At 40.0% G+C, this 27,180-nt stretch overlaps 1 protein-coding gene and 1 long non-coding RNA gene across 3 annotated transcripts in view; one reads left to right on the forward strand and one right to left on the reverse strand.

The window, feature by feature from the left end:
- The window catches only part of cux2b (cut-like homeobox 2b), a 239,360-nt gene that overhangs the window by 183,269 nt on the left and 28,911 nt on the right, over positions 1-27,180 (forward strand). For both annotated transcript variants that reach the window (XM_067414458.1, XM_067414459.1), the window contains exons 5-7: positions 21,264-21,395; positions 23,309-23,447; positions 27,051-27,127. In XM_067414458.1, the coding sequence (XP_067270559.1) occupies positions 21,264-21,395; positions 23,309-23,447; positions 27,051-27,127 (348 nt within the window). The remainder of the gene's footprint in view (positions 1-21,263; positions 21,396-23,308; positions 23,448-27,050; positions 27,128-27,180) is intronic.
- Positions 3,691-4,428, reverse strand: LOC137039197 (uncharacterized). Its single transcript, XR_010897600.1, has 2 exons — positions 4,352-4,428; positions 3,691-4,245 (listed from the first exon to the last, which is right to left on the reverse strand). It is a non-coding gene; the product is annotated as an uncharacterized lncRNA (long non-coding RNA).

The following is a 27,180-nucleotide window of genomic DNA, read 5'->3' on the forward strand; positions in this document are numbered from 1 at the left end:
AAGTATCTAAAAATCCATAAAGATGAATTGTGTCAGATAAGAGCAAGTTTTAGAGCTGGGCCATAGGATGATATAAAATAATAATTCAAGTTATCCTCTGAATAGGATTTTAGATACTTTAGTATTTAGATAGACCTACTAAATACATGTAACACATGAACGTTAAACAATCAAACTAGATTTGTACAGTTTCTACCGGAAATGCGTGATGTTGCCTTGGATGCTCTCTGCGTTTTTTAAAAAGTTTTATTACAAATTATATACGTTTAAGGCTGGGGGGCGCAAAGGAGTGACGGTGTCCTTGGAAAAGTCTAAAGAAAAAACATGAAAAATGTAAATAAAATAAATGATTAAGATTAAAATAAATAAACAAGTTATTAAAGGTTAAATTAATATATGATACAATTTATAATAATACAATTAAAATAAGTAAATAATTTTAAAAAATGTAATTAAATGCTTTTTTTTATAATTTTGCTTAAGACTTAAGAAAAATAAAATAATGAAAAAGTAAATAAATAGATATAAATAAATAAATGTTTGAATGTTAAATTAACATATGATAAAAATGTACAAAAAATGATAGAATTAAAATATATAAATGCGATTAAAATAATATAGGAACAAGCCTAGAGTAGAACTGTAAAAATGTGAATATAATAATAATAAATCAGTTTAAAAAAATGTGTAAATAAATAAATTAACTTAAATAAACGTGAAATATATCTGGCACCAGGATGTTAGTAGTAGATCCTTTAAGTCCTGTAAGTTGCGAGGTGGGGCCTCCATGGATCAGACTTGTTTGTTCAGCACATCCCACAGATGCTCGATTGGATTGAGATCTGGGGAATCTGGAGGCCAAGTCAACACCTCAAATTCATCGTTGTTCTCCTCAAACCATTCCTGAACCCTTTTTGCTTTGTGTCAGGAGCATTATCCTGCTGGAAGAGCCACAGCCACCAGGGAATACGGTTTCCATGAAAAGTTGTCCGTGGTCTACCACAATGCTTGAAGGGATAGTTCATCTAAAAATGAAAATTATCCCATGATTGACTCACCCTCAGTCATCCAGTGTATATGACGGAGTTATATTAAAAATGTCCTGGCTAATCAAAGCTTTATAATGGCACTGACTTTTGGGTCATTCTTGAAATAGAAAAGTGCATCAATCCATCATATAACTGCTCCACACGGCTCCGGGGGGTTAATAATGGCCTTCTGAAGCGAAGCTATGCGTTTGTCTAAGAAAAATATCCATATTTAAAACTTTATATAGTAAAATATCTAGCGATGTCATCAGACTGCAGGAGGCACTGCACTTTTTTCGTAAGTTGAATAAAGAATGCGATCTGGTGGAAGCTTGATAATTTACTTTATAAAGTTTCAAATATGGATATTTTTCTTACACCTTTTTTGACCTCCCGGAGCCGTGTGGAGCAGTTATATGATGGATTGATGCACTTTTATGGACTTATGAAACAACAAAACAATCACTGCCATTATAAAGCTTGGAATAGCCAGGACTTTAAAAAATATATATAACTCCCTTTATGTAGGCGGTACGTGTCAAAGTAACATCCACATGGATGGAGGACCCAAGGTTTCCCAGCAGAACATTGCCCAAAGCATCACACTGCCTCCGCCGGCTCGCCTTCTTCCCATAATGCATCCTGGGGCCATGTGTTCCCCAGGTAAGCCACACACACACACACCCGGCCATCCACGTGATGTAAAAGAAAACGTGATTCATCAGACCAGCCCACCTTCTTCCATTGCTCCGTGGTCCAGTTCTGATGCTCACGTGCCACTGATGGTGCTTTCGGCGGTGGTCAGGGGTCAGCATGGGCACCCTGACTGGTCAGCAGCTATGCCGCCCCATACGCTACAAACTGAGATGCTCTGTGTATTCTGACACCTTTCTATCAGAACCAGCATTAACTTCTGGAGCACTTTGAGCTCCAGTAGCTCGTCTGTTTGATCGGAACACACGGGCCAGCCTTCGCTCCCCACGTGCATCAATGAGCCTTGGCCGCCCATGAGCCTGTGGCCGGTTCTCCACTGTTCCTTCCTTGGAGCACTTTTGATAGATACTGACCACTGCAGACCGGGAACAGCCCACAAGAGCTGCAGTTTTGGAGATGCTCTGACCCAGTCGTCTAGACATCACAATTTGGCCCTTGTCAAACTCGCTCAAATCCTTACGCTTGACCATTTTTCCTGCTTCTAACACATCAACTGAATGGGTGGAATGGGGGTCAGGATATTCATTATGGGGGTTTGTGGCATTTTAAAGGGATGAATTTGTGGGATGAATTATGTGCTAGAGTTTAAAATGTAGGGTTAGAGTTGCCCTGTAAAGTACCAGTAATATCACAGCTGAACATATTTCCAATCCTGATGGATGTTCTTTAGCAACTCAAAGATGTTTATGTGATTATGTCCATCATGACTCTATAGGCGGTTTCAGTTACTGTACCTGTATTCTTTATTCACCAGATACTGTTTTCTCATTCTCTCCGTGACGTTCTCTTCAGATAAACACACGCTGGCCTGTCCGCTGTCTTCAATAAAGCGCTAGAGTCCTGCGACCGCTGCTTTAATGCGCCGCTTGTAAGGTATTGATAAAGTTAAGAAAAAACATGCTGTTCATCTGTTTATCTACAAAGAGTTGAGTTTGTCTTTTCACTCCAGGAGGAGGCGACGGGAAAATGCTGATGCGTCCTTTACGGTCTACATGCTAATCGCTCTGTGTGTCTGATACAACACAAATCCGCCGGCGTGATGATGGCTCCCCGTTTCCACGCTCTTATGTTTTGCTCGTTTTACTGTTTCGTCAGCAATTATTGAATCCCTGATTGTTCAGCTGTGTATAATTATGAAAAACAATTGTAAAACAGATGTGTTTCTTCAGCTATAGCACTTTTGCTCTGTGGATGCTTAGAAAATAAACTAGCACTTTCACAAGTTCATTTGAGTTGTCTACTAACAACAACATCAAATAAGAAATACATTGGTCAATTTTTCTTTTATTTTCATTTCCATTATTTCATCATTGTTTGAAATGGCAACTTGGCAACTATATATATATATATATATATATATATGTATGTATATATATATATATATATATATATATATATAGTAAATATTTAAAACTAGTCAGATTATTTTTGTTTGTATTAATAAAAATCAAACTTCAGGGCGTAAAAGTGCTGGAAGCTGAACACCTGCATATGAGCCGTGTGTGTGTGTGTGTGTGTGTGTGCGCGCGCGCGCGCGCGCTTGCGTGATTGTGTGAGCGCGTGCGTGTCTATATGTGGGTGTGAAAGTGTACGCCCGCGTGGCGTGTGTGAGAGAGAGAGAATGGGTGTATGTGAGAGAGTTTGTGTTCACCAAAATAACATTTTTGTCTACTTTGCATTAAACACTATAGTTTTGAGTTTTGTTGGTTGTGATAAAAATTACATCATTTTATGTACAAAAACATTTTCAATATTAATTGTGTGAATAATATAATTTTTCACACAATATTTTTTTTTTACAAATATTAATTTGATCATAGTTGTATTTTATTTTTATATATACAGAATGTTCATATTTTGGGATGGAGAGAATGTGTCTGGGACAAAGGTAAAACAAGAAAATTAAAACAAAAGACTTTTGACTATTAAACATAAAATGATAGTGGAATTCATACAACAAAAATAGTTATTTATTTCTGTTAGTGTTAATAAAAATCAACCTTCAGGCCATAAAAGCGCTTGCAGTTGAAGAAACGCATGTTCCTGGGAGACGTGTATATATATTGTCTTGTGCGCGCGCGTGTATGTGAGTGAGTGAAAGTGTGCGTGTGTGTGTTCACCGAAATAGCATGTATGTTCCTTCCATAACCAAGTGAAACATTTTATTTCTTTGTCTGTTTCCACGATTGGCAACTTGCTCTGATCTGGCAGCTCTTGGGTTTGGCTCTGAAGGGAAGGTCTGTTGTCTGGTTTCTAAAAGCGTCCGACTCGGAGCGCCTCTCCGTTCTCAGGTATCTCTGCTGGGAGGCTCGCGGCTCACCTGATGTTGTTAACAGGCCATCTGCTACACGTTCCCCACCCGTATCCCTTGCCCTGCAGTCGCTGCGAGAAGAATCATCAGAGCCTTCGCCGTAAATAACACACCTCTCGGTTATGTGTTTTTAGCGCCGTCGTATTCATGCCCCGCGGTCATATGGATGCTTTCCGTTTCTGCATCCGCTTACTGGAGGAAAAAGCGGGTAAAGTCAAAGTTAGTCCCTCCAGAGGAGCGCCTGCATGTGCTGCGAGACAGCCTGTCACTCAAAGGCGTCTCTCTGTAACCGTCTCACCTGGAGAGGGCTGTTGCCAGGGGCGTAGCCGTAAGACAGACGCCGCGGGTGCTCGCTCTACCTCTGCCTGTGTTTTTGTACCCATAATCCCCCTGTGCCCCCCTCCGCTTCTCTCCTCTCCCTCCACCAGTACCCCTGAGGCAGTGTCTTGCTCTTTTCATGTCACTCGAGAGCTATGGATCTTCAGGAAATCGCTGCGTGTAGACCAAAACGAGCTCCGTTTGAGAGGACCGAACTTTAGCCGGCGATCTGAAGACGCCTTTGTCATGAAAGACCCCGTCGACCTGCCGCTTACTCTAATGAATGCTAGAGCTACGGCGCTGGCTAGCGGTGACCAGCGGTACTGCGGCAGGTTACAGTGAGTAGGCTATGAGTCAGTTATTGAAGGGTTAGTTCACCCAAAAATACAAATTCTGTCATTAATTACTTACCCTAATGTCGTCCGACACCCGTCAGACCTCCGTTCATCTTCAGACACAGATGAAGATATCTGTGTTGAAATCCGATGGCTCAGAAAGGCCTTCATTGACACCAATGTCATTTCCTCTCTCAAGACCCATAAAGGCACTAAAGACGTCGTTAAAAAGCCCATCTCACTACAGCGGCTCGACAATCATTTTATGAAGCGACAAGAATAGCTTTTGTGCGTACAAAAAACGAAATAATGACTTATATAGTGATGGCCAGATTTCAAAGCAAAGTTTTGAATCGTTATGAATCGGCGTATTGATTTATGATTCGGGTCGCGTGTCAAACTGCCAAACTGTTGAAATCACGTGACATTGGCGATCCGAATCATGAATTCATGACTTTCGTGCCAAAAAATCTTCATTTGTGTTCCGAAGATGAACGGAGGTCTTACGGGTGTCCAACAACATTAGGGTAAGTAATTAATGACAGAAGTTTCGTTTTGTGGGTTAACTAACTCTTTAAACTGATTATTCACTCATCTTCAAACCCGAAAGGCTGGCCGACCTCACACAGTGCTCATAAACGCATCCACTTTTTTTATTATACAGCGCTGCCAGGCTCCAAGTAGCACAAAAGAGCTCCTTTAAAGTGTTTTAAAAGTACGACTCTTGTGCTATAAGTTTTCTGAAGTCATTTGATGCTTTGTGCAAGAAACAGACCAACATTTAAAGGGATAGTCACCCAAAACTGAAAATTCTTTCATTTACTCATCCATGGATCTTGTTCCACATTGACTAGATGACTACCATAGTATTTTTTTCCTACTATAGTAATCGATGGGGGCCGAGATCTGCTTGGTTAAAAACATTCTCCCAAATAGCTTTCTTTGTGCACAGCAGAACAAAGAAATGGATACAAGTTTGGAATGGGTGATTAAATGATGACAGAATTTTTGGTGAACTGTCCCTTTAATTTATGTTTAGTCCTCATTCACTTCAAACATGGGGTTAATGTCCCAAATTTGAATGAAGACGTGAATTTGGAGAACTGTGGATCAGTAAGTTATGCCTTTAAAATATATATATATGGCATAACTCACTAAAACATACAAACAAATTATAACTATGATAACTATGACGATGAATAATGAAATAAAATATTAGAATATTTATAGAATATATAACTATGATATATTTATAAATATGATCAAATATTGAAATAAAATATTAGAATATTTATTGAACATATATATATATATATATATATATATATATATATATATATATATATTCTAATATTTTATTTCATTTTTTGATCATAGTTTCATTAATAATTTGTTTGTTCATATCCAATATATATAATATATATGACACTTGAGTTCCAAAAATAAAATAACAGTGGCATTTAAATGACAAAACTAGTTAGTTATTTCTGTTAGTACAAATAAAAATCAACCTTCAGGGCATAAAAGTGTTGGAAACTGAAGAAACACCTGCATATGAGCCATATTGTGTATGCATGTGCCCGCGAGCGAGAGGTTTTGTGCATGTGCATATAATAAAATCAATGTATAAAATATATTTAGGTATTAAAAACAAAAATGTCTCATTCCTTTATGTGTTGCATTTGCTTCACTGATGTCCAACCTGCTGTTTATCTGCACATTTCAAATGAAAACTTGATATTTAAGAGCTCTGGATCAGTGAATTATGACTTAAATTTGGTTCTGTTCTTCACACAAAGTTGGCATGTGATTTGGAATATAGTGCATGAATCATATTAACTTGTTTGGGTGCTTTTATGATGTTTTTTGCTCATGTTTGGAGCCTGACAGTGTGCATCCTCATTCTACGTTGAACTATTGCTTTAACCATCCAAGAATTCAAAGTTCATGACAGTTTGAGATGTAATTTAGCATCTGTGTATTGAAACGCTTACAGCGTGATGTATTTTCACCCTGGTAGTTCCCTCACGCATCTGTAAGCCTCTTTATGTCACTGTTTTCACGGAAGAGTGACAGTGGTTTGTGTAGTTCATTATTTTCCTCCGGATTGAAGGTGAAACTCACATGACCTACTGTAGTTTTGCACCCTTAAAAAAAATAACATGCTTAGACGTACCTTTTCATCTAGAAAAAAAAAGACAGATTGTATTCTGGTTGTTTATGGTCGTGAGGTCCTTCGGGACCGTGTCACATGTTTCATTAGTAGTTCACACTCTGGGTGTCTTATTGTTGAAGATGTGACTCTTTCAGGGGAATTTTTCGTTAGAGATTCACGTGTGTGTGTGTGTGTGTGTGTGTGTGTGTGTGTGTGTGTGTGTGTGTGTGTGTGTGTGTGTGTGTGTGTGTGTGTGTGTGTGTGTGTGTGTGTGTGTGTGTGTGTGTGTGTGTGTGTGTGTGTGTGTGTGTGTGTGTGTGTGTGTGTGTGTGTGTGTAAGAGAGAGAGAGAGAGAGAGAGAGAGAGATCTCTGTGGGCCGCTAGAGATTATGTACTGATGATTTGTAAGAGCAGTAATAAACACAAAGCCCAGGAGATGTTTGAGATGTTTAATAATGCATTATGTTCATAAAAGTGCTGCCCGGCCAATGAGTCCCTATAGAGAACAAGCCCACAGGGAGAAAACTGAAGTGTGTGTGTGTGTGTTTGTGTTTGTGTGAAGGTGAATATATAAGCTTAACGTGTCTCAGAGCATCTTACAGTACACTGTATCCTCTTGACAGACCGTCATGGAAATAATTGTATTTTTGAATGCCTTGCCTGCTGAAATAATGGTTAAATGTATTAAGGAACTGTCGAGTTTGTGTGCATGTAAATGTGACTAAATACAGCAGCCTAAAAAAAAATTAGGATGCTTAAAAATGTCTTTGCATTAAATATCAAAGCTAGTGTCATTTACTCCAGAATACAGAGCAAAATTATGTCAGATAATATATTAGATAGATAGATAGATAGATAGATAGATAGATAGATAGATAGATAGATAGATAGATAGACAGACAGACAGACAGACAGACAGACAGACAGACAGACAGACAGACAGACAGACAGACACACAGACAGACAGACAGACAGATAGATAGATAGATAGATAGATAGATAGATAGATAGATAGATAGATAGATAGATAGATAGATAGATAGATAGATACATAGATAGACAGACAGACAGACAGACAGACAGACAGACAGACAGATAGATAGATAGATAGATAGATAGATAGACAGACAGACAGACAGACAGACAGACAGACAGACAGATAGATAGATAGATAGATAGATAGATAGATAGATAGATAGATAGATAGATAGATAGATAGATAGATAGATAGATAGATAGATAGATAGATAGATAGATAGATAGATAGATAGATAGATAGATAGATACATAGATAGATAGATACATAGATAGACAGACAGACAGACAGACAGACACAGACAGACAGACAGACAGACAGACAGACAGACAGACAGACACAGACACAGACAGACAGACAGACAGACAGACAGACAGACAGATAGATAGATAGATAGACAGACAGACAGACAGACAGACAGACAGACAGATAGATAGATGGATGGATGGATGGATGGATGGATGGATGGATGGATGGATGGATGGATGGATGGATGGATGGACGGACGGATGGATGCACGGACGGATGGATGAATGTTTGAGTGATTCAATTATTCGTTACATGCTCTAATGCTCCAATAAAGTCATAGGTAAGCACATGATACTGTTGAAATTTTGGATCGTTTCATTAATGCAGGTGTTTATTGTAATTGTATGTGTCCCAGTTCAGTTCGTAGCTCTCATAAAATAAAGACATTTAGGACCAAACTGTAATTTGCATTTAAGCAATTATAACATTCATTAACACCAGGTGCTTTTGGGTTCAATGAGTCGAGAAGCGCTCAGAACAGCCGAGTCCGATTTGTAAACGAATCTTTTATTCAAAGAAAGAATCAAAATGACAACTCGTATGCAATGCATGTTTATAGACGGTTTATTTGCAACAGTTTTGTCTTGTTTAAGAATGTCAAGCTAAAATGTTGTCAAATGTTTTGCTTATGAAGCGTGTAAATGCATCTTTGAAATCATTGACACTTGCTCTGATTGTCTGACATTCATGTCTTTTTTGAGGTTGTGTTCTCTCCCAGATGGTGAATATGAATCACACACACCTTTTAAATAGAAGTTTTGTGGCACATGTGTTCACAAAGCCATGGTTTCTCATGACTCATGATCAGTAGACGTCACCAGCATCTCCTGAAATCGTCCTGGTGGCCTTCAGTTAATATTCCAGAGTTAACACAAATGCTTGGCCTCTCTCGGCTGATCCGTTGGCTTTCCTCTTGTTTGTATCCTTCATCTTTTATTGAGATCACTCGTCTCTAGCGGAGCCGCACGCAGCTGCGCCTCTGCGCCGCTTTCAAGCGCACTTCACAGCTGATTCTTATTGATGTTTGTCCGACTGTGTCCTTCACAACGCCACTAAAACAAAAAGGCTTTGAGAGGGAAGTTTGTCTTTCAGCGCACGCAGTCGTAGGAAGAGACGCATCTCTCTCTTTACCTCGTTCTCTCTCCTCTTTATTACTTTCTTCATCAAGGCTTTTGCAAAAGCATTTATTATTACTGCTTGAGTATGAAGGGCAAAGAAATGTTGAATGTTAAAATGAGAGGAATTTAAGTTTCAATGGTGCTTTTCATGGAACATTTAAGATCAGGTCACACTGTTCCCATGGCTGTACACAGACACAAACGGCAAAATATGCTACAATGATATGCTACGTATTTGTGTGTATGTGTACTGTGGTACTGAATGATTTCACACACACAAATACACAGAGAGAGATGATTCATCATAGATAGATAGATAGATAGATAGATAGATAGATAGATAGATAGATAGATAGATAGATAGATAGATAGATAGATAGATAGATAGATAGATAGATAGATAGATAGATGGATGGATGGATGGATGGATGGATGGATGGATGGATGGATGGATGAACAGAAAGACGGATGGATGGATGGATGGATGAACTGACAGTCAGACAGACAGACGGATGGATGAATGGGTGGATGGGTGGATGGATGAACTGACAGTCAGACAGACGGATGGATGGATGGATGGATGGATGGATGGATGAACTGACAGTCAGACAGACAGACGGATGGATGAATGGGTGGATGGATGGATGGATGAACTGACAGTCAGACAGACGGATGGATGGATGGATGGATGGATGGATGGATGGATGGATGGATGGATGGATGGATGGATGGATGGATGGATGGATGGACGGACGGACGAACAGATGGATAGACAGACAGGATGATGGATGGATGGATGGATGGATGGATGGATGGATGGATGGATGGATGGATGGATGGATGGATGGATGGATGAACCGACAGTAAGACAGAGATGGATGGATGGATGGATGGATGGATAAACAGACAGAATGATGATGGATAGATGGATGGATGGATGGACGGACGGACAGATGGATAGACAGACAGGATGATGGTTGGATGGATGGACGGACAGACAGATGGATGGATAGACAGACAGAAAGACAGACAGATGGACGGATAGACAGACAGAATGATGATGGATGGATGGATGGATGGATGGATGGATGGATGGATGGATGGATGGATGGATGGATAGAAAGACAGACGGACAGATAGACAGTAGGATGGATGGATGGATGGATGGATGGATCGATAGAAGGAAGGACAGACAGAAAGACAGACATATGGATGGACAGAAGGATGGACAGACAGACAGACGGATGGATAAACAGACAGAATGATGATGAATGGATGGATGGATCGATAGAAGGACGGACAGACAGACAGACAGACAGACAAAAGGATGGATGGATGGATGGACAGAAGGATAGATGGACGGACAGACAGACAGACAGACAGAAGGATGGATGGATGGACGGACGGACGGACAGACAGACAGACAGAAGGACGGACGGATGGGGGGATGGATCTTTGTGGTAGTGTTGTTAGTGTTGTGTGAATGGATGTTGAATCTGTCTCAGGATGTGAGCGCTGTAGTTATCCATATATTTGTATTAATGTAAAGTAATCCACATGAACTGTACGTTAATGTCTGTATTAATCTGACTGCAGTGTAAATCATTGGTTTTAAATCAGTGTCTGCTGATCTTTGCAGTGTAATACTTTTGCACTCATAGTTCTCTGAATATATACTTGGAATAAATTGCCACTTTTTGTTTAGTTAAAATAAAATATTGACTTGTATTTCTCATTGATTTGTGGAAACACTAGAGTTCATGCAGCTGAGGGAACTTGTCTGACAAGAGACGTTTTTGAACTTTGCACATCCACTTGATAGCCAAAAAAGACGTGATGCTTTCTGAGTGTGTATTTGAGAGGTACACGGGGAAAAAAAAACCTTAAAGCGCAGCCTTGTAAATTAATTTGTTCGTGTTGTACGATGGGCGCACAGCTGGTCTCATTAGCATGCACACAACAAATAATTATAGCAAAGCTTTTTTTGCAGTCGGCGCTAGGCTAATGGGCTTGCTGGGTTAATTATGTCAGAGCGTAATTACAGAGGGCCCAGAGAGACGCACGCTGCTCCCCGCTGCGCCCGCGCTGGCTAATGACGGTGTAGCGCTGACAGGGCCAAGACAGACCGCCCTGACACACCTGCTCACGTTGGCACCGCGCGCCCGTAGGTGTAGGGGAGTCGCTGCGCGGTTTCAGCTGCTTTCTGTGTCTCGTCCGTGGGCCGCTGGAGAGAGATCGATGGTGCTTTTGTTGGATGGGTTGGGTCATCGGTTGGGAGGTGTTGCATCAGGCGTGGAGAGTTTAGCCCATCACTTTATCAACTACGAGGGAAGAAAAACTTTCATAAAAAGCGTCTTAATTAGAGTCGAAAGCAGGAGACGAATAGCTGCTTTTTGTGGAACACAGTTCAGAAAATATTCCATGAAGTTAGTAAGTTTCACCTAGATGTTAAAATCAACATGGCACAGCAATCAATAAGACACAAAATCAGCAGTGCGTCTGTGTGAGAATCTGAGGTAGATCTTCGTGACTCAATATAAATAAGTTATGGATTTACTGTACCATTCAAATGCTCACTGAGGCCGCATTTATTTGAGATACAGTAAAATTGGTAATATTGTGAGATATTACTATTTAAAATAACTTTTCTATGCAAGTATTTTGTAAAAGATTATTTATTCCTGTGCTCAAAACTGAATTTTCACCATCATTACTTCAGTCTTCAGTGTCACATGATCCTTCACAAATCATTCTCATATGATGATTATCTCTTTTTGGCATTCTTCTTCTTCCTCTTCCTCTTCTTCCTCATCATCTTCTTCCTCATCATCCTCTTCCTCCTCTTCCTCATTCTCTTCTTCTTCTTCCTCTTCCTCTTCTTCCTCTTCATCTTCTTCCTCATCATCCTCTTCCTCTTCTTCTTCCTCATCATCTTCCTCTTCTTCCTCTTCTTCCTCATCATCTTCCTCTTCTTCCTCCTCTTCCTCTTCTTCCTCTTCTTCTTCATCATCTTCTTCCTCTTCCTCTTCTTCCTCATTCTCTTCCTCTTCTTCCTCATCATCTTCTTCCTCTTCCTCTTCTTCCTCATCATCATCTTCCTCTTCTTCCTCTTCCTCTTCTTCCTCTTCTCCCTTTTACTCTTCCTCTTCTTCCTCTTCCTCTTCTTCCTCTTCTTCTTCTTCCTCATTCTCTTCTTCCTCTTCCTCTTCTTCCTCTTCTCCCTTTTCCTCTTCCTCCTCTTCCTCTTCTTCCTCTTCCTCTTCTTCCTCATCATCATCTTCCTCTTCCTCTTCTTCCACATTATCCTCTTCTTCCTCATCCTCTTATTCCTCATCCTCTTCTTCCTCTTCCCCTTCTTCCTCTTCTTCCTTTTCCTCTTCTTCTTCCTCTTCCTCTTCTTCCTCTTCTTCTTCTTCCTCATTCTCTTCTTCCTCTTCCTCTTCTTCCTCTTCTCCCTTTTCCTCTTCCTCCTCTTCCTCTTCTTCCTCTTCCTCTTCTTCCTCATCATCATCTTCCTCTTCCTCTTCTTCCACATTATCCTCTTCTTCCTCATCCTCTTATTCCTCATCCTCTTCTTCCTCTTCCCCTTCTTCCTCTTCTTCCTTTTCCTCTTCTTCTTCCTCTTCCACTTTTGAGTCGTGGCAGCCCATAGAACCATATAGTAAAAAGTTATGAAATTTGGCACACAGATAGAGGATGGTCTAAAATGTCACTATAACACACTTTGGAGACTCTAGCTCTATCTCTCCTGTGCCACCAACTGTCCAGAGTTGCACTTATGTTTATGCTAATAATTCATTTTTCCCCTCTGATTCCTTAGCTCATGACGATTCGATTGCCACCCTGTCATCATTTTCCATCATGAAAAACTCCTCCAATTGTCCATTTTTCAATTTTTTTTAACCACTTCATCTTCAGATCATGTAGACAAAAAGTGATGGAATTGAAGTTGATTCTTCGCACAAACAAATTTTATGTATCTCTGCAATGCTCTATTAGCCCTGATCTGCCGGTGATTTGATTTCGCCCGGCGACTCAGTGTGGAAACCTATACATTAATCTCTACTGCTTCTGTTACACTTTAGCGTGAACCAATTACAGACTGGCTTATCCACCTGTCGCACTACTGGCGGCTTTAACATGATGACGGATAGAGAAACAATGGGTCGCTGCCTGTTGATCACGCCTCTTGTGCAGTAGAAAATACAGAGCAGACTCCTCAGACCAATGTTCAATCTTAATTTGTCTGGTAATAGCCAGACAAATGCTCTATCGTATTCAGACCAAAGTTGGTTCATGTAATCACAAGCATGAGCTGAGGCTACATGTTGCATTTCGGCACAGCACCTCCTACTGGTTTGGAGATACGAAAAATGTCTAATTTTGCTTAAAAGTTCTGAACGGTTTGCCTAAAAAATCATAATAGTGGTTAGATTCGGGGTGGCATGTCGAGTCTAATGATATCCAATTCTCCCATATTAGCCATTTTGAATTTTGTGGTAAAATGCTGTGTATGGGTCATTGGTGCGATGCCCTAAAGGAGAAGTTGGACCCACTTTATATTAGGTGGCCTTAACTACTATGTATTAACATTGTAATTAATCAATTGATACAATGGACTTACTGTGTACATATATGTTTTTACATTGTACTTACATTTTCAAAATGACCTGCATGTAATTAATTTCTGTAGTTACATTTGTAATTACACAGTTGGCACTTCCCTTACACTTTAACCTACCCATAAACTGACACACACCACCACACCTGTCCCTAACTCCACCCGTATCCCACCTCAATATCAGCAAAAATGTTCTGCAATATAATATGAACACAATAAGTACATTGTACTTACTTTTTGATGTAAGTACATAGTAGTTAAGGCCACCTAATATAAAGTGAGACCGAGAAGTTTGATCTAGAGCCACTTAGTGTAAAATCAAATATTCACGTGCTTATAACTTATTTTCACGTCTTTAGATTACTGAATTCTTGCCGAGCCCAATGATACCAAACCACAGACCATAAAAAAATATGGATGCGTCTTCACTACCTTCCATTGAAGAAAAGTGAAGCCGCGAACGTCCCGTTTTGGCACTGACATCTTGAGTAAATTTTGGGACTGAGTCTGCACAGTAGAGAGCAGGAAGTAGAGCTGCAATATCCAAAGCCCTCACACAGATGCAGAACAAATCATTATGTCGGTGTGAAATAAATGGAAATGTAGAGATTAAAGCTAAAGCTCCAATCTCCTTCCGAAAATCACGAAAAAGTCAGTTGGTGATAACTTCACTCAGAGAAGCTGACAATCATGACGTTGCACCTCGTTTTTATAGCATCAAATAACTAAAACCAAACTTATTTAAAAAAAAACACTTTAATCAAGATAAATCATTTGATTGTGTAGTTTGTCTCTCGTCCATTCGAAATATATGGAGGAGGCGTGGTTTATAAGCTACACTGGGACCAGCCACCTGAGGGCGATCTCTTTGGCTTCACTTTTCAGGACTTGTGCGGCACACTCATACCAAACATGTTAGGTTTGCCTTATGGTTTGTGCCACGTTGTGATTTAGCATTTAAACAACTTTTGGAAATATCTTTGAAACGTTCTTCGAATTTACTGTAGGATTGTAAGATTGAAATAAAATTGGGTGTGAGTCATTGTTTATGTGCTCATAAATAATCATACATGTATATAACTCATTTATAATGTGTATAAATGAGATACTTTGACTGCACCCCTTGGTGGCACTATAATTAAACAAAACAAGAAATTGGCTCTATACAACTATTTATGGGTTTTCCACATTTATGCTTAAAATTGTCTCCAAATGTCTTTACTCATTTTTTGCAGTCGGTCTATTGCTAGCTTCCTTGTTTGCTTATGTTGTGCTTGGCCCCAATAATTGCGGCTTGCAGCTAAATTTATGATTATTATAATCAATGCTGAAAACAGTTGTGCTGTTATGGAAACCATGGTACATTTTCAGGTTTCTTTCAAGTTCAAAACAACAGACATTGATTTGAAAAATCATTAAAACAATATAAATGTCTTTACTGTCACTTTTGATCAATTTAATTAATCCTTGCTGAATTAAAGTATTGGTTTATATATTTAAAAAAAAAACTTACTGACCCCAAACTTTTAAACAGAAGTATAAATCATGTGTTTGGGAATTTGGAACGTGTGTGTGTGTGTGTGTGTGTGTATGTGTGTGTGTGTGTGTGTGTGTGTGTGTGTGTGTGTGTGTGTGTGTGTGTGTGTGTGTGTGTGTGTGTGTGTGTGTGTGTGTGTGTGTGTGTGTGTGTGTGTGTGTGGACGGAAGGATGGATCAGGAACATTCCTTCTTTTCTCTGCATTCTTCTTTACACATGTAAGGATTCACTCACTTCCTGTGGGGATGAAATTAGCATCGCAAAACAGAGGCAGCATGCGGCACCCAAAAGTCCACCTGGACCACACACACACACACACACACACACACACACCACTTCCCCTACCCATCACAGGAAACATTCTGCATTTTTACTTTCTAAAAAAAAAACTCCTCCTGAATGATTTATAAGCCTTTTGAAAAGTGGGGACATGGCCAAAGTCCTCATATTTCACCCTCTCCTGTAATAACTGTGTCATACCCATGTCATTATACACATTTGTGTCCTCATATGTCACAAAAACACGGCCACACACACACACACACACACACACACACACACACACACACACACACACACACACACACACACACACACACAGTTTAGCAATTGAGTAGAATATGGTCATGCAGAACAATTCATTCATACGGTCGTGCTCAAAAGTTTACACACCCCTTAAAGATATCCATATTGTTCTTATTTTGTTTAAATATATATATTTTTTTCAATTAGTCCTGCCCTGCAGAAGATACTCATCCAAAAAGAACACATTTAAAAGCTGTTAATATGTTGTCGATGTTTACTAAGATCCTTCTATTATCTATTGAAAAACACAATAACATTTAAACGGTTTCCACTTTGTATATGAATGTATACATTTTGCAGACACTTTATCCAAAGTGTTTCACATTTTTTTGTCACCATGCATTCCCTATGAATCGAAGGCATGATATTGGTGTGTAAGAGCCTTGCTGTTTGAGCTACAGGAACAAAGGCGGTGTCCGCACACTGCTTAGTGCTTACTGCATGCTGTGCACTATACAGGCTGCTTCTTTTTGAAATATTCTCTTAAATATATGCAGCATGCAGTGACATTGACAGTGACATTATTGTGCATGTTTAAATTAGCAGGTGGTTTTCGGTTGTCAACTCAGAAATAAATACAGTATTGGCTGGCTTTACTTTTAGTGGTTCATTAAAGAAGGATTTGATTCTGTGCTCAGTCCATCCCGCTGAAACGACATGCGTATGGTTATGTGTGGCATCACATACTTCCAGACATCCAAAAACATTCCCTAACTGCTTTACTCTCATATTAATGTTCTATATGCATGTTGAAATTGATTGTTTAGTTTTTTGTGTGTGGTTATGATTTATAACAGTCTTTGCCTGTATTAGTTAACATGACCCGAAGGCAAACATCCAATCAAGCGTAATGAAGTTATGGAGAAATGAGAAAACGAGCAGTGTATGTACATGGACGGTAAAAGAACAGATTCATTAAAGCTAATCGGCGGTCTGTGATGTCCAAACCCAGCGCGGGTTTGAACGAGACTCGTCCTCCTTTACCTGCCATTAACTCTTAATTTAATCAGGGGATGATTGCATCTGATTTGATAGAATATGTTTGGCACTCTCTAATAGCCTCTCTAATCAACACGAATAAACTTTACAGCACAAAGCAAATTGGGCAGAATGAACGTGACAGCTATTTTAGCAATGCAGCAACATCATTTTAAGGGGAAAACAAATGAACAAGAGATGAACTGATATTCCAAAGTGTTTCCTTCTCTAACTCGAATCAAACCAATGATTTAGACATTAACATTTTCTCACATTATCACAGTTTATTCTAGCCTGGATGCCAGCCGAATTTAGCCCCCCCCACAAAAATTTTAGGTCGGGCAATTCGGTCTGGCCTCGCTCCATAGAGGAGTAATTATCCCCGAACAGAAACTGTTCGGACCAATGAAATCATCAGGGCGGGCTTTAGACGATGACGGACAGATGATCAACAGTAACGTAATCATCACGTCATCAAAGGGGCTTGTATTATATTTGTTTGAATCCAACTCTGGCAAAGATCGTGTATTCCAGCCTGATTTCAGCGTGCGTGCAGAGAGGGTTGCCAGGTTTTTACAACAAAACGCGGCAACTACTAGGGGGGTTCTCCGGTGAAAAAATGGCGTTTGGGGGGTAAAATGTGTGTTATCGTGGCAAGGTTGCTGCTAAAATTCGCACTCCAGGGTCTATATATCACATAATAGTCGCTTCAACCCGCAGACATAGAAAAGAACCCGCGGAAAAAACGCGGACTTGGCAACACAGTGCAGTTGAGCTCTGTTGACATTTGACAAGTAACGTTATGCGTCCCTTCATTGCTCTGATTGGTTGTAGGTCTGTCCAATTGATGTCTTTCCTAGTTCGGTTGAAACACCCCATAATCACAGCCCAATGGAGCATCAGACTCATATTCTGACTAGAATTGAGTATGACCACGTCAGGCTAAGTTTATTCACTATAGTTTAGAAAATGGTTATTAAATATGACAAGAACTCAGAGTTAAACTGTGTCAGAACAAATTCATCTTGATAATGTCAGATCACTTTGATAGAAAGGGATGTAATGGATTACAATCAGCCAATCAGCTGTTAGATTTAAGCACGATACCAGTTTAGCTCAACCAATGAGCAAGCAACGCTTCATTTAGTTCAGTCTGTGGTGTCAAAGGTCACATTAGCAATTAAAGAAAACACACTTCAGCAAAACATGCTCAGCTCAGAGTCTGAATCATTTTGGGCTCAAATCTTTATCAGTTTTACTGATAGTCACTGTATGAAGAATCTTTGGGTATAATATGTCACCGTTTACTTTTTTCTATTCATGAACTATAGTGTCCTGCACACACTAGTAAAACGTTATCTGGTGTTTGAATCATTTTATGTTTGACTGTACAGTTAATTTAAATATGTATATATTTTTTATATATTTTTATATATAATTATTGTGTTTTATGTAAGTTATACTATGGTATATTTACATTTTACTACAAGTATATCATGGCCCACAAAGCATGATAGTACACTGTAAAACAATATGTAGAAAATAAGTTACCTGGTTGCCTTAAAATTTTGAGTTAATTCAATTAACATTTTTTGAGATTCGACAACCTTTATTAAAATATTATTAATTAATGTAAGCATATTGGGTAATTGTGTGTTTTATTTCTGATGACGCAGTGAAACATGCCAAATAGAAAATGCCAAAAATGATTTATCAAATTTTTTATGTGGTTCAGATACAATTTTTGAGTTTCTATTTATTAAACAAATTTCCTTCATTGTATCAACTCACATTTTTAATTTCAATAAACTCAAAATTTTAAGGCAACCAGGTTACTTACTTTTTTAAGTTAAACCAAACAAAAAAAACATTTTATTTTTTTACAGTGTATTTTTTAAAGACCTTGGAGTATTATGGTATATCAAATAATACAATTAGATAATATACCATGGTACTGAAATTGATGTACTTCAGGATTATTATCATGTAAATAACATGGTACAGGAATTTCTTATCTATTTAAAAGTACCATCCAAAAATCAGATGGTGATACTATATTACTTTAAAATATACCATGGTACTGAAATTCATGCTCACTAAGGCTGCCTTTATTTGAAAAATACAGTAATATTGTGAAATATTATTACAATTTCAAATAACTGTTTTCCATGTGAATATATTTCAAAGTGTAATTTATTCCTGTGATCAAAGCTGAATTTTCAGCATCATTACTCCAGTCTTCAGTGTCACATGATCCTTCAGACATCATGATAATATGAGGATTTCTCTGTTGATTATGTTGATTTTCATATTTATATATATTTTCATGTATTTCAGTATTTACACAGAACTTTATTTCGTAGAATATCATCTCCTATGGTGTCATGCCAGGAAAAATATACATTATATACATAAAAATGTTGTATTGCTTTGGTACATGTGCAAAAAAATACTCTTTTTGATACTGTGTTATTAGTTTGTTTCCCTGGGAATTAAGCAGAAGCCACATGCAATATGTTTCTGGTTTGATCACTTCCCCACTACAGTTTAATCCAGATGCATCCAGACATCATTCAGATGCACAAACACACACTTTAATATCTCAGCGGCTTCCATAATGTGATTTCTGCCATCTCACAAATGCATCAAGTTTGTGGAGTTTCACTCCGAGCGTCTGATTGAGGAGAATCGCTGAGAATAAAGCCTGAAGGGTTTGATCATTAGAACTTAAAAGAAAGCGATAAAGGAGTTGATGCGCAGAAGCGCACCGATTTAATCCGCCGTCTTTGTGTAAAAGGAGTTCTACTACTCTTAAAAGCAGCGTCCCAAGTGACTGACGCAATATCTACCGTGCTTTTGTAACAAAGCGCGCACGTGCATGCGCTCTGCATTTATACCGCCGCTGATTTATTAAATACGCCGTTCGCCCTCCCGGCCTCCCCGTCTGACCTCAATTTAGTTGGAGGAAAAGTGAAACTGGAAATATCTCCTGTCCAAGCATTTCCAGGGATGTTTTGCAGCAACGTTAAGAACAAGAACGGATCTGTCTCCGGTTGAGCGTCAGAGAGAAGCGAGCGGATCAGGACCCCTGTCGCGCCCAGAGAGCGCAGGATGAAAGCCGTCACAGGTCGAAGAGGAAAAAGAAGCGATTTTCCTCTTCCCTCTTGTTGAAAGACTTGGGAGTGTGTGCATCTCCCCTCCCCGTGTCCCATGAGCCTCCTCTCTCTGTGCGCCGCGGTTCGGGGAGTCACCTCCTTTGCCAGGTACACAACAGGAGCACGACTCCTCTCTGAGCCGCGCCGAGCTGAACTTTTTCAGGGGAAGAAAGGGAAGACGGAAGATTAAAAACAGCCCTGTGATGTGGAGAGCCGAGTCGCCTCCTGAGGATTCCTGGCATAATAATTTAAATGATCAAATGATCCAGAGGAGACTTGTTAGCGCAGAAACAGCCTCCTAGTTGGCCCCATGGGCCCCTCACTGAGACACATGCATTGCAAAACAGCTCCTCTGTTGTGCTAAAGAATCTCACCTTTTTTATATATATATATGCTATTTCTTTTTTTGGGTGACTTTTTATCCTCTTCTACTTTGTTGGATTTGTCTAGATAAGTATTTGGGAGCAAGTTAAGCAGCTGAGGTTGGGGGTTTTAAGGCCTGATATGGAGAGAATATCTTCAGTCGTTCTGATGTGGGATCCATTTGTTAACATTAGTTAACTACATTAGTTCTAAAGCGTTTATCTATCTTAGTTAATGTTATTTACAACATTTACTAATTATTAATTAAAATAAGTTTAAAAAATGTATATATAAAAAATTACTGTAACAAATGTATTGCCCATTGTTAATGCATTGACTAATGTTAACTAATGGGACCTCACTGTGAAGCGTTACAATGTTTTAAATAGCAATGAGACTTGAGGCAAAAAAAAAAGAGCAAATGAGCAAAATCCAGTCATTTTAATAGGAATCCTCATGATCAGGAGTTTTGAAAATGTTCCCCAACAGATTCTAAAGTTAGCAAATTCTCCACGTCGACCAACAGAAAGCTGTTCTGTTTTAAAGTGACTTCATTCTGTGAGCGGTGCATGAATCACTGCACTGTTTATGCCCAGGCGCACTGATGTAACTGTGTGTGTGTGTGTGTGTGTGTGTGTGTGTGTGTGTGTGTGTGTGTGTGTGTGTGTGTGTGTGTGTGTGTGTGTGTGTGTACGTACAGATCCGGCTCCGCTGCTGGAGGCCACACAGGAGCGACTGGCAGAACTTCAGCGTTCGGCCCCTGACGGTGATGCTCTGGTCACACAAATCTCTGAGAACTGGAGGAGAGACCTGGAGTGCCTTGACAAAGCAGGTCAGAGTCTACTCACACACACACACTCACTCACACTCACTCACTCTCACACACTCTCACACACACTTACACACATGCAGACAAACACAGTCTCACACACATACACTCTCACATAGACAAACACACACTCGCACACTTAAGCCCCTTTCACACTGCACGTCGGACCCGCAATATTCCCGGAACATTGCCGGGTCACCTTCTGTGTGACCATGTCCCGGGATTGATTACCAAATTCGACCCAGGTCGGGACCTCGTAATATTGCGGTATTCGACCCGGGATGAGTGCTGTGTGAACAAAAGCCGAAACTAATGCCGCAACGTGTACGTAGTTATCGTGCGACTCCTAGAGCTTGCTTCTTCAATAACACAACCCTGCAGTGCCAGAAGAGCTAGTCGGTGTTTTAAACGCAGAGAGTGTTCGTAAACAAAAGAAACTAAAATTAAACAAGCAGAAATGTGTGCAAACTGGACACAAGTCGAGACCACGGAGCTCCTTACTATCCGCGCCGAAGCTGAGATCGCTCGCTATTATACGTCACATCAGGATGTCACGTGTCAACTCGACCCGGGACCGTTACGGGTTGTGTGTGAAAGCGCACATATTACGGCATTTCGCTGGCAGTGTGAATGGACCAAATCTAGCGGCCCGGGAACAAATGCCGGGCCGCATTTGCCGGAATCACAGTGTGAAAGGGGCTATAGACACTCAGTCTCACACACTCTCACACACAAATACACTCTCTCACATACACACACACTCACACAGACAAACACACACTCGCACACATAGACACTCAGTCTCACACACTCTCACACACAAACACACTCTCTCACATACACACACACTCACTCACTCACACATAAAAACTCACACACACACACACAAACACACTCATACACACTGTGTTTTTGTGAATTGTGGGGATTTTCCATAGGCGTAATGGATTTTACACTGTATGAACTGTACATTATATCCCCCTACACTGCCCCTAAACCTAGCCATCACAGGAAACATTTTTACATAAAAAAAAAAAAAACGTAATTTAGTGTTTATAAATCCGCTTACATTGTGGGGACTGCTGGCCGGTGATCTCAGGTTTGTTACATTACATTTGGTCCCCACAATATAATATAAACAAGTACACTCACACACAGAGTAAATGCTCACACACACTTACTCTCTCTCTCTAAAATATAACACACTTTCACAGACACACATTGGCTCTCTAACTGGAGGCGTTTGATTGACTTCTGATGTAACTTCAGACTAACCTTAACCACTTCATGATTTATGAATGACTGCTGAATTGAGTCCATCCCCAGATGTGCCCCCGAAGGAGGTCAAGTCAGATCTTCTGCCTTTTAGGGACAAACTATAGCTGTGTAACCTTATAATGATAGCTGGAGACTTTCACTTGACTTCTGACGTTATTAAGATCATAGATTCTGTAGACTAATCTTAACATTGACAAGACTGAAGTAGTGTGTTAATATACCCAGTGCTTTTGAGAAATGTTAGACACACACTACCGTTCAACAGTTGTGTGTGGGTTTTTCTTTTCTGCTCACCAGGGCTGTGTTTAATTGATCAAAGATATACTAAAAACAGTAATATTGTGAAATACTTTTACAATTCAAAATATCTGTTTTGTTTGAGAATTTATTGTAAAATGTAATTTTACCTTTTGTAACATTATTCATGTCTTTAATTTAACTTTTGATCAATTTAATGCATCCTTGCTGAATAAAAATATTAATATCTTTTTTTTTTAAAGATACTGACACCAAACTTTTGAACAATATTGTAACTTTATAATGTTTTAAAATCGTATATATTAACACTGTTAGGTTGCACTTGTTATTCTGATGAGATTGTGGACTGGTTACAACGTACATTTAATATCTGTGTTCAGAACACACAGAGAAGGGCTCTGTAACCGTGGAGACGGGGGAGGCGTCAGCACAGCGGCCCCACATGATGACCCCAAACAGCACACAGAACGGCCAGGGCGGAGACACCCCGCTCCAAAACCATCAGGACCCGCAGGAAGGGTAAGTGAGCCACAGGACGATGTGTGGCTTTTAGTATGAATATGTTACCCTTACTGTTATCTATAAACTAGTGCACTTCAAAACAACACCAACATGCGCATTTACAGATTTAAGCATTCAAAACTTAGTCTCTCACTTCAACCAATAAGGATCAGTGTTGCCAGATTGGGTTGACGATATCCAGCTCAAAAGCTCACTAAAACCCGCCCAATCCAAGAAAACAACGCCCCAAACGAATAAAATAATGTGATATAATTTTATTGCTATGTCAGTGCCATGTCAAGATTGGTTAGCACCAGTTTATTTCCTTAAAACAAAATAATGATGACAAAGTAAAAATAAATCAGTTTCCCAGGAAAACGGATAAAAACAGTCATATATGACTATGTCCAAGTGGAAACTGTCAAAATCATTAAATGAACCGATGATGACTCAATTTTCCCCATGGAAAAACACATGTGTCATTTTCAAATGTCAACAGTAAGAATAAACTCATTTAAGTGCAAAAAGTGCCCAATATAAGTGATTTGGAAGAATAAGCAGGCATGAACAAGAAAACGTTTATCTTTGTGTTGTGCTTCTTTAGACAGAACTACAGTAACGTTATTTCTTTCGTGAAGTACATATTTATAGAACATAATGTAGAACTTAACACAGTCCAAATTGTCTCGCACAATCAACCTGCCCAATCTGGCAACACAGATAAGGATCAGTGATTTTGATGACATCACTTCAGCTTCTCATCAGATTTTCTGTCCAATCAAATGCTCTCTAGAATCTGAAGCCCCGCCCCTCCATTATAAACAGAAGCTGAAGCTGTTTTGAACGATCAGACAGTGCACTATATAGGGGATAGGGAACGATCAAACAGTGCACTATATAGGGGATAGGGAACGATCAAACAGTGCACTATATAGGGGATAGGGAACGATCAAACAGTGCACTATATAGGGGATAGGGAACGATCAAACAGTGCACTATATAGGGGATAGGGAACGATCAAACAGTGCACTATATAGGGGATAGGGAACGATCAAACAGTGCACTATATAGGGGATAGGGAACGATCAAACAGTGCACTATATAGGGGATAGGGAACGATCAAACAGTGCACTATATAAGGGATAGGGAACGATCAGAGAGTGCACTATATAGGGGACAGGGAACGATCAGACAGTGCACTATACAGGGGACAGGGAACGATCAGACAGTGCACTATATAGGGGACAGGGAACGATCAGACAGTGCACTATATAGGGGATAGGGAACGATCAGACAGTGCACTATAAAGGGGATAGGGAACGATCAGACAGTGCACTATATAGGGGATAGGGAACGATCAGACAATGCACTATATAGGGGATAAGGAACGATCAGACAGTGCACTATATAGGGGATAGGGAACGATCAGACAATGCACTATATAGGGGATAGAGAACGATCAGACAGTGCACTATATAGGGGATAGGGAACGATCAGACAGTGCACTATATAGGGGATAGAGAACGATCAGACAGTGCACTATATAGGGGATAGGGAACGATCAGACAGTGCACTATATAGGGGATAGGGAACGATCAGACAGTGCACTATATAGGGGATAGGGAACGATCAGACAGTGCACTATATAGGGGATAGGGAACGATCAGAGAGTGCACTATATAGGGGATAGGGAACGATCAGACAGTGCACTGTATAGGGGATAGGGAACGATCAGACAGTGCACTACATAGGGGATAGAGAACGATCAGACAGTGCACTATATAGGGGACAGGGAACGATCAGACAGTGCACTATATAGGGGATAGGGAACGATCAGAAAGTGCACTATATAGGGGATAGGGAACGATCAGACAGTGCACTGTATAGGGGATAGGGAACGATCAGACAGTGCACTACATAGGGGATAGAGAACGATCAGACAGTGCACTATATAGGGGACAGGGAACGATCAGACAGTGCACTATATAGGGGATAGGGAGCGATCAGACAGTGCACTATATAGGGGACAGGGAACGATCAGACAGTGCACTATATAGGGGATAGGGAACGATCAGACAGTGCACTATATAGGGGATAGGGAACGATCAGACAATGCACTATATAGGGGATAGGGAACGATCAGACAGTGCACTTTATAGAGGATAGGGAACTATCAGACAGTGCACTATATAGGGGATAGGGAACGATCAGACAGTGCACTATATAGAGGATAGGGAACGATCAGACAGTGCACTATATAGGGGATAGAGAACGATCAGACAGTGCACTATATAGGGGATAGAGAACGATCAGACAGTGTACTATATAGGGGATAGGGAACGATCAGACAGTGCACTATATAGGGGATAGGGAACGATCAGACAGTGCACTATATAGAGGATAGGGAACGATCAGACAGTGCACTATATAGAGGATAGGGAACGATCAGACAGTGCACTATATAGAGGATAGGGAACGATCAGACAGTGCACTATATAGGGGATAGGGAACGATCAGACAGTGCACTATATAGGGGATAGGGAACGATCAGACAGTGCACTATATAGGGGATAGGGAACGATCAGACAGTGCACTGTATAGGGGATAAAGTTTAAATGGTTTCTCTTTTGGTTTCTCGTCAGTTTCAGCTCTGGTCCAGAAACACGATAGCACAGAGCGGATCATGTCGGCGTAGATCAGAAAATGTATCCGAAACCGTTTGATCTGTATTTTAAAGCGATATGGAGAAGATAAGGTGGAGAAACGGTTAGACATTAGAGGAGGAATGGCTCTGGACGAGCTGTGATATAAAGGAAACACTATTGGATATTTTATGAAGGGGAGGAGCTGTTCGATATGCCCCGCCCTGTCTTCCTGTTTCAGTGGAAATTACATGAACACATTAAAAAATGCTGCGTGTTTCAAGACACTTCAGTGAGATTTTAACGCTTACTACCTGTGCTCTATCCGGTTGTTAAAGAGGACGTCACGCGGCAGTGCTTCCGGGTTCAAATGCTCTATCTTATACCACAAGAAAAACTACAAACGTTGCTAATAAACACACACAATGTGGTGTAATACTACAAAAAAGTTATAATAATAACCTTTTTCTCCATACCAAAATTCCAGATGGCCAGACAGTGATTCATCTTTTATAAATCGTTAAAATATTAATGTCTGTAACGCTGTGACCATAGAGAATGGTGTGTACTGTAAGTATTTAAAATGTTAAACTTTTTTAAATGTTTGATGTTTAATATGAATAAATAGCGCTCATAAACGGGCGTCAATGGCATTCTCAAGTGAAACGAGTTGAGGCTTGGACCCAGAAACGGCGTTCCTTGCGTCACGACTTAACAAGCAGATATGTATATAAAACAAATATATATACTACATTTGTTGTTGCTACTTGGTATATCAAAAATGGTTGGTATATGAAATATAGTTTCATACTTTACATACTGCAGAAGTAGTATGCTATCGTATTCCGGTGGCGAATAAGATGTTTACTTGAAATCAGATGTGAGTTTCCAGAGATCCATTCAAGCTGCTTCATAATTTCTCAGCGGGGCTTCAGTCACTTCCTGTTCTGATCTCTGCGCTGTCTCGCCGTTTCCACAGGGAGGAACATGAATCAGACATTTCGCTGCCTGTCAGACTCGGCCAGGCTGAGGACCGGATCAAAGCGCTTCAGTCATGTAAGATCCATATCAAACACTGGGGTCATCTGAGGCTTGATATGAGGCCAGAG

The sequence above is a fragment of the Pseudorasbora parva genome, chromosome 13 (genome assembly GCF_024679245.1).
Source record: "Pseudorasbora parva isolate DD20220531a chromosome 13, ASM2467924v1, whole genome shotgun sequence".
Lineage (NCBI taxonomy): Eukaryota > Metazoa > Chordata > Actinopteri > Cypriniformes > Gobionidae > Pseudorasbora > Pseudorasbora parva.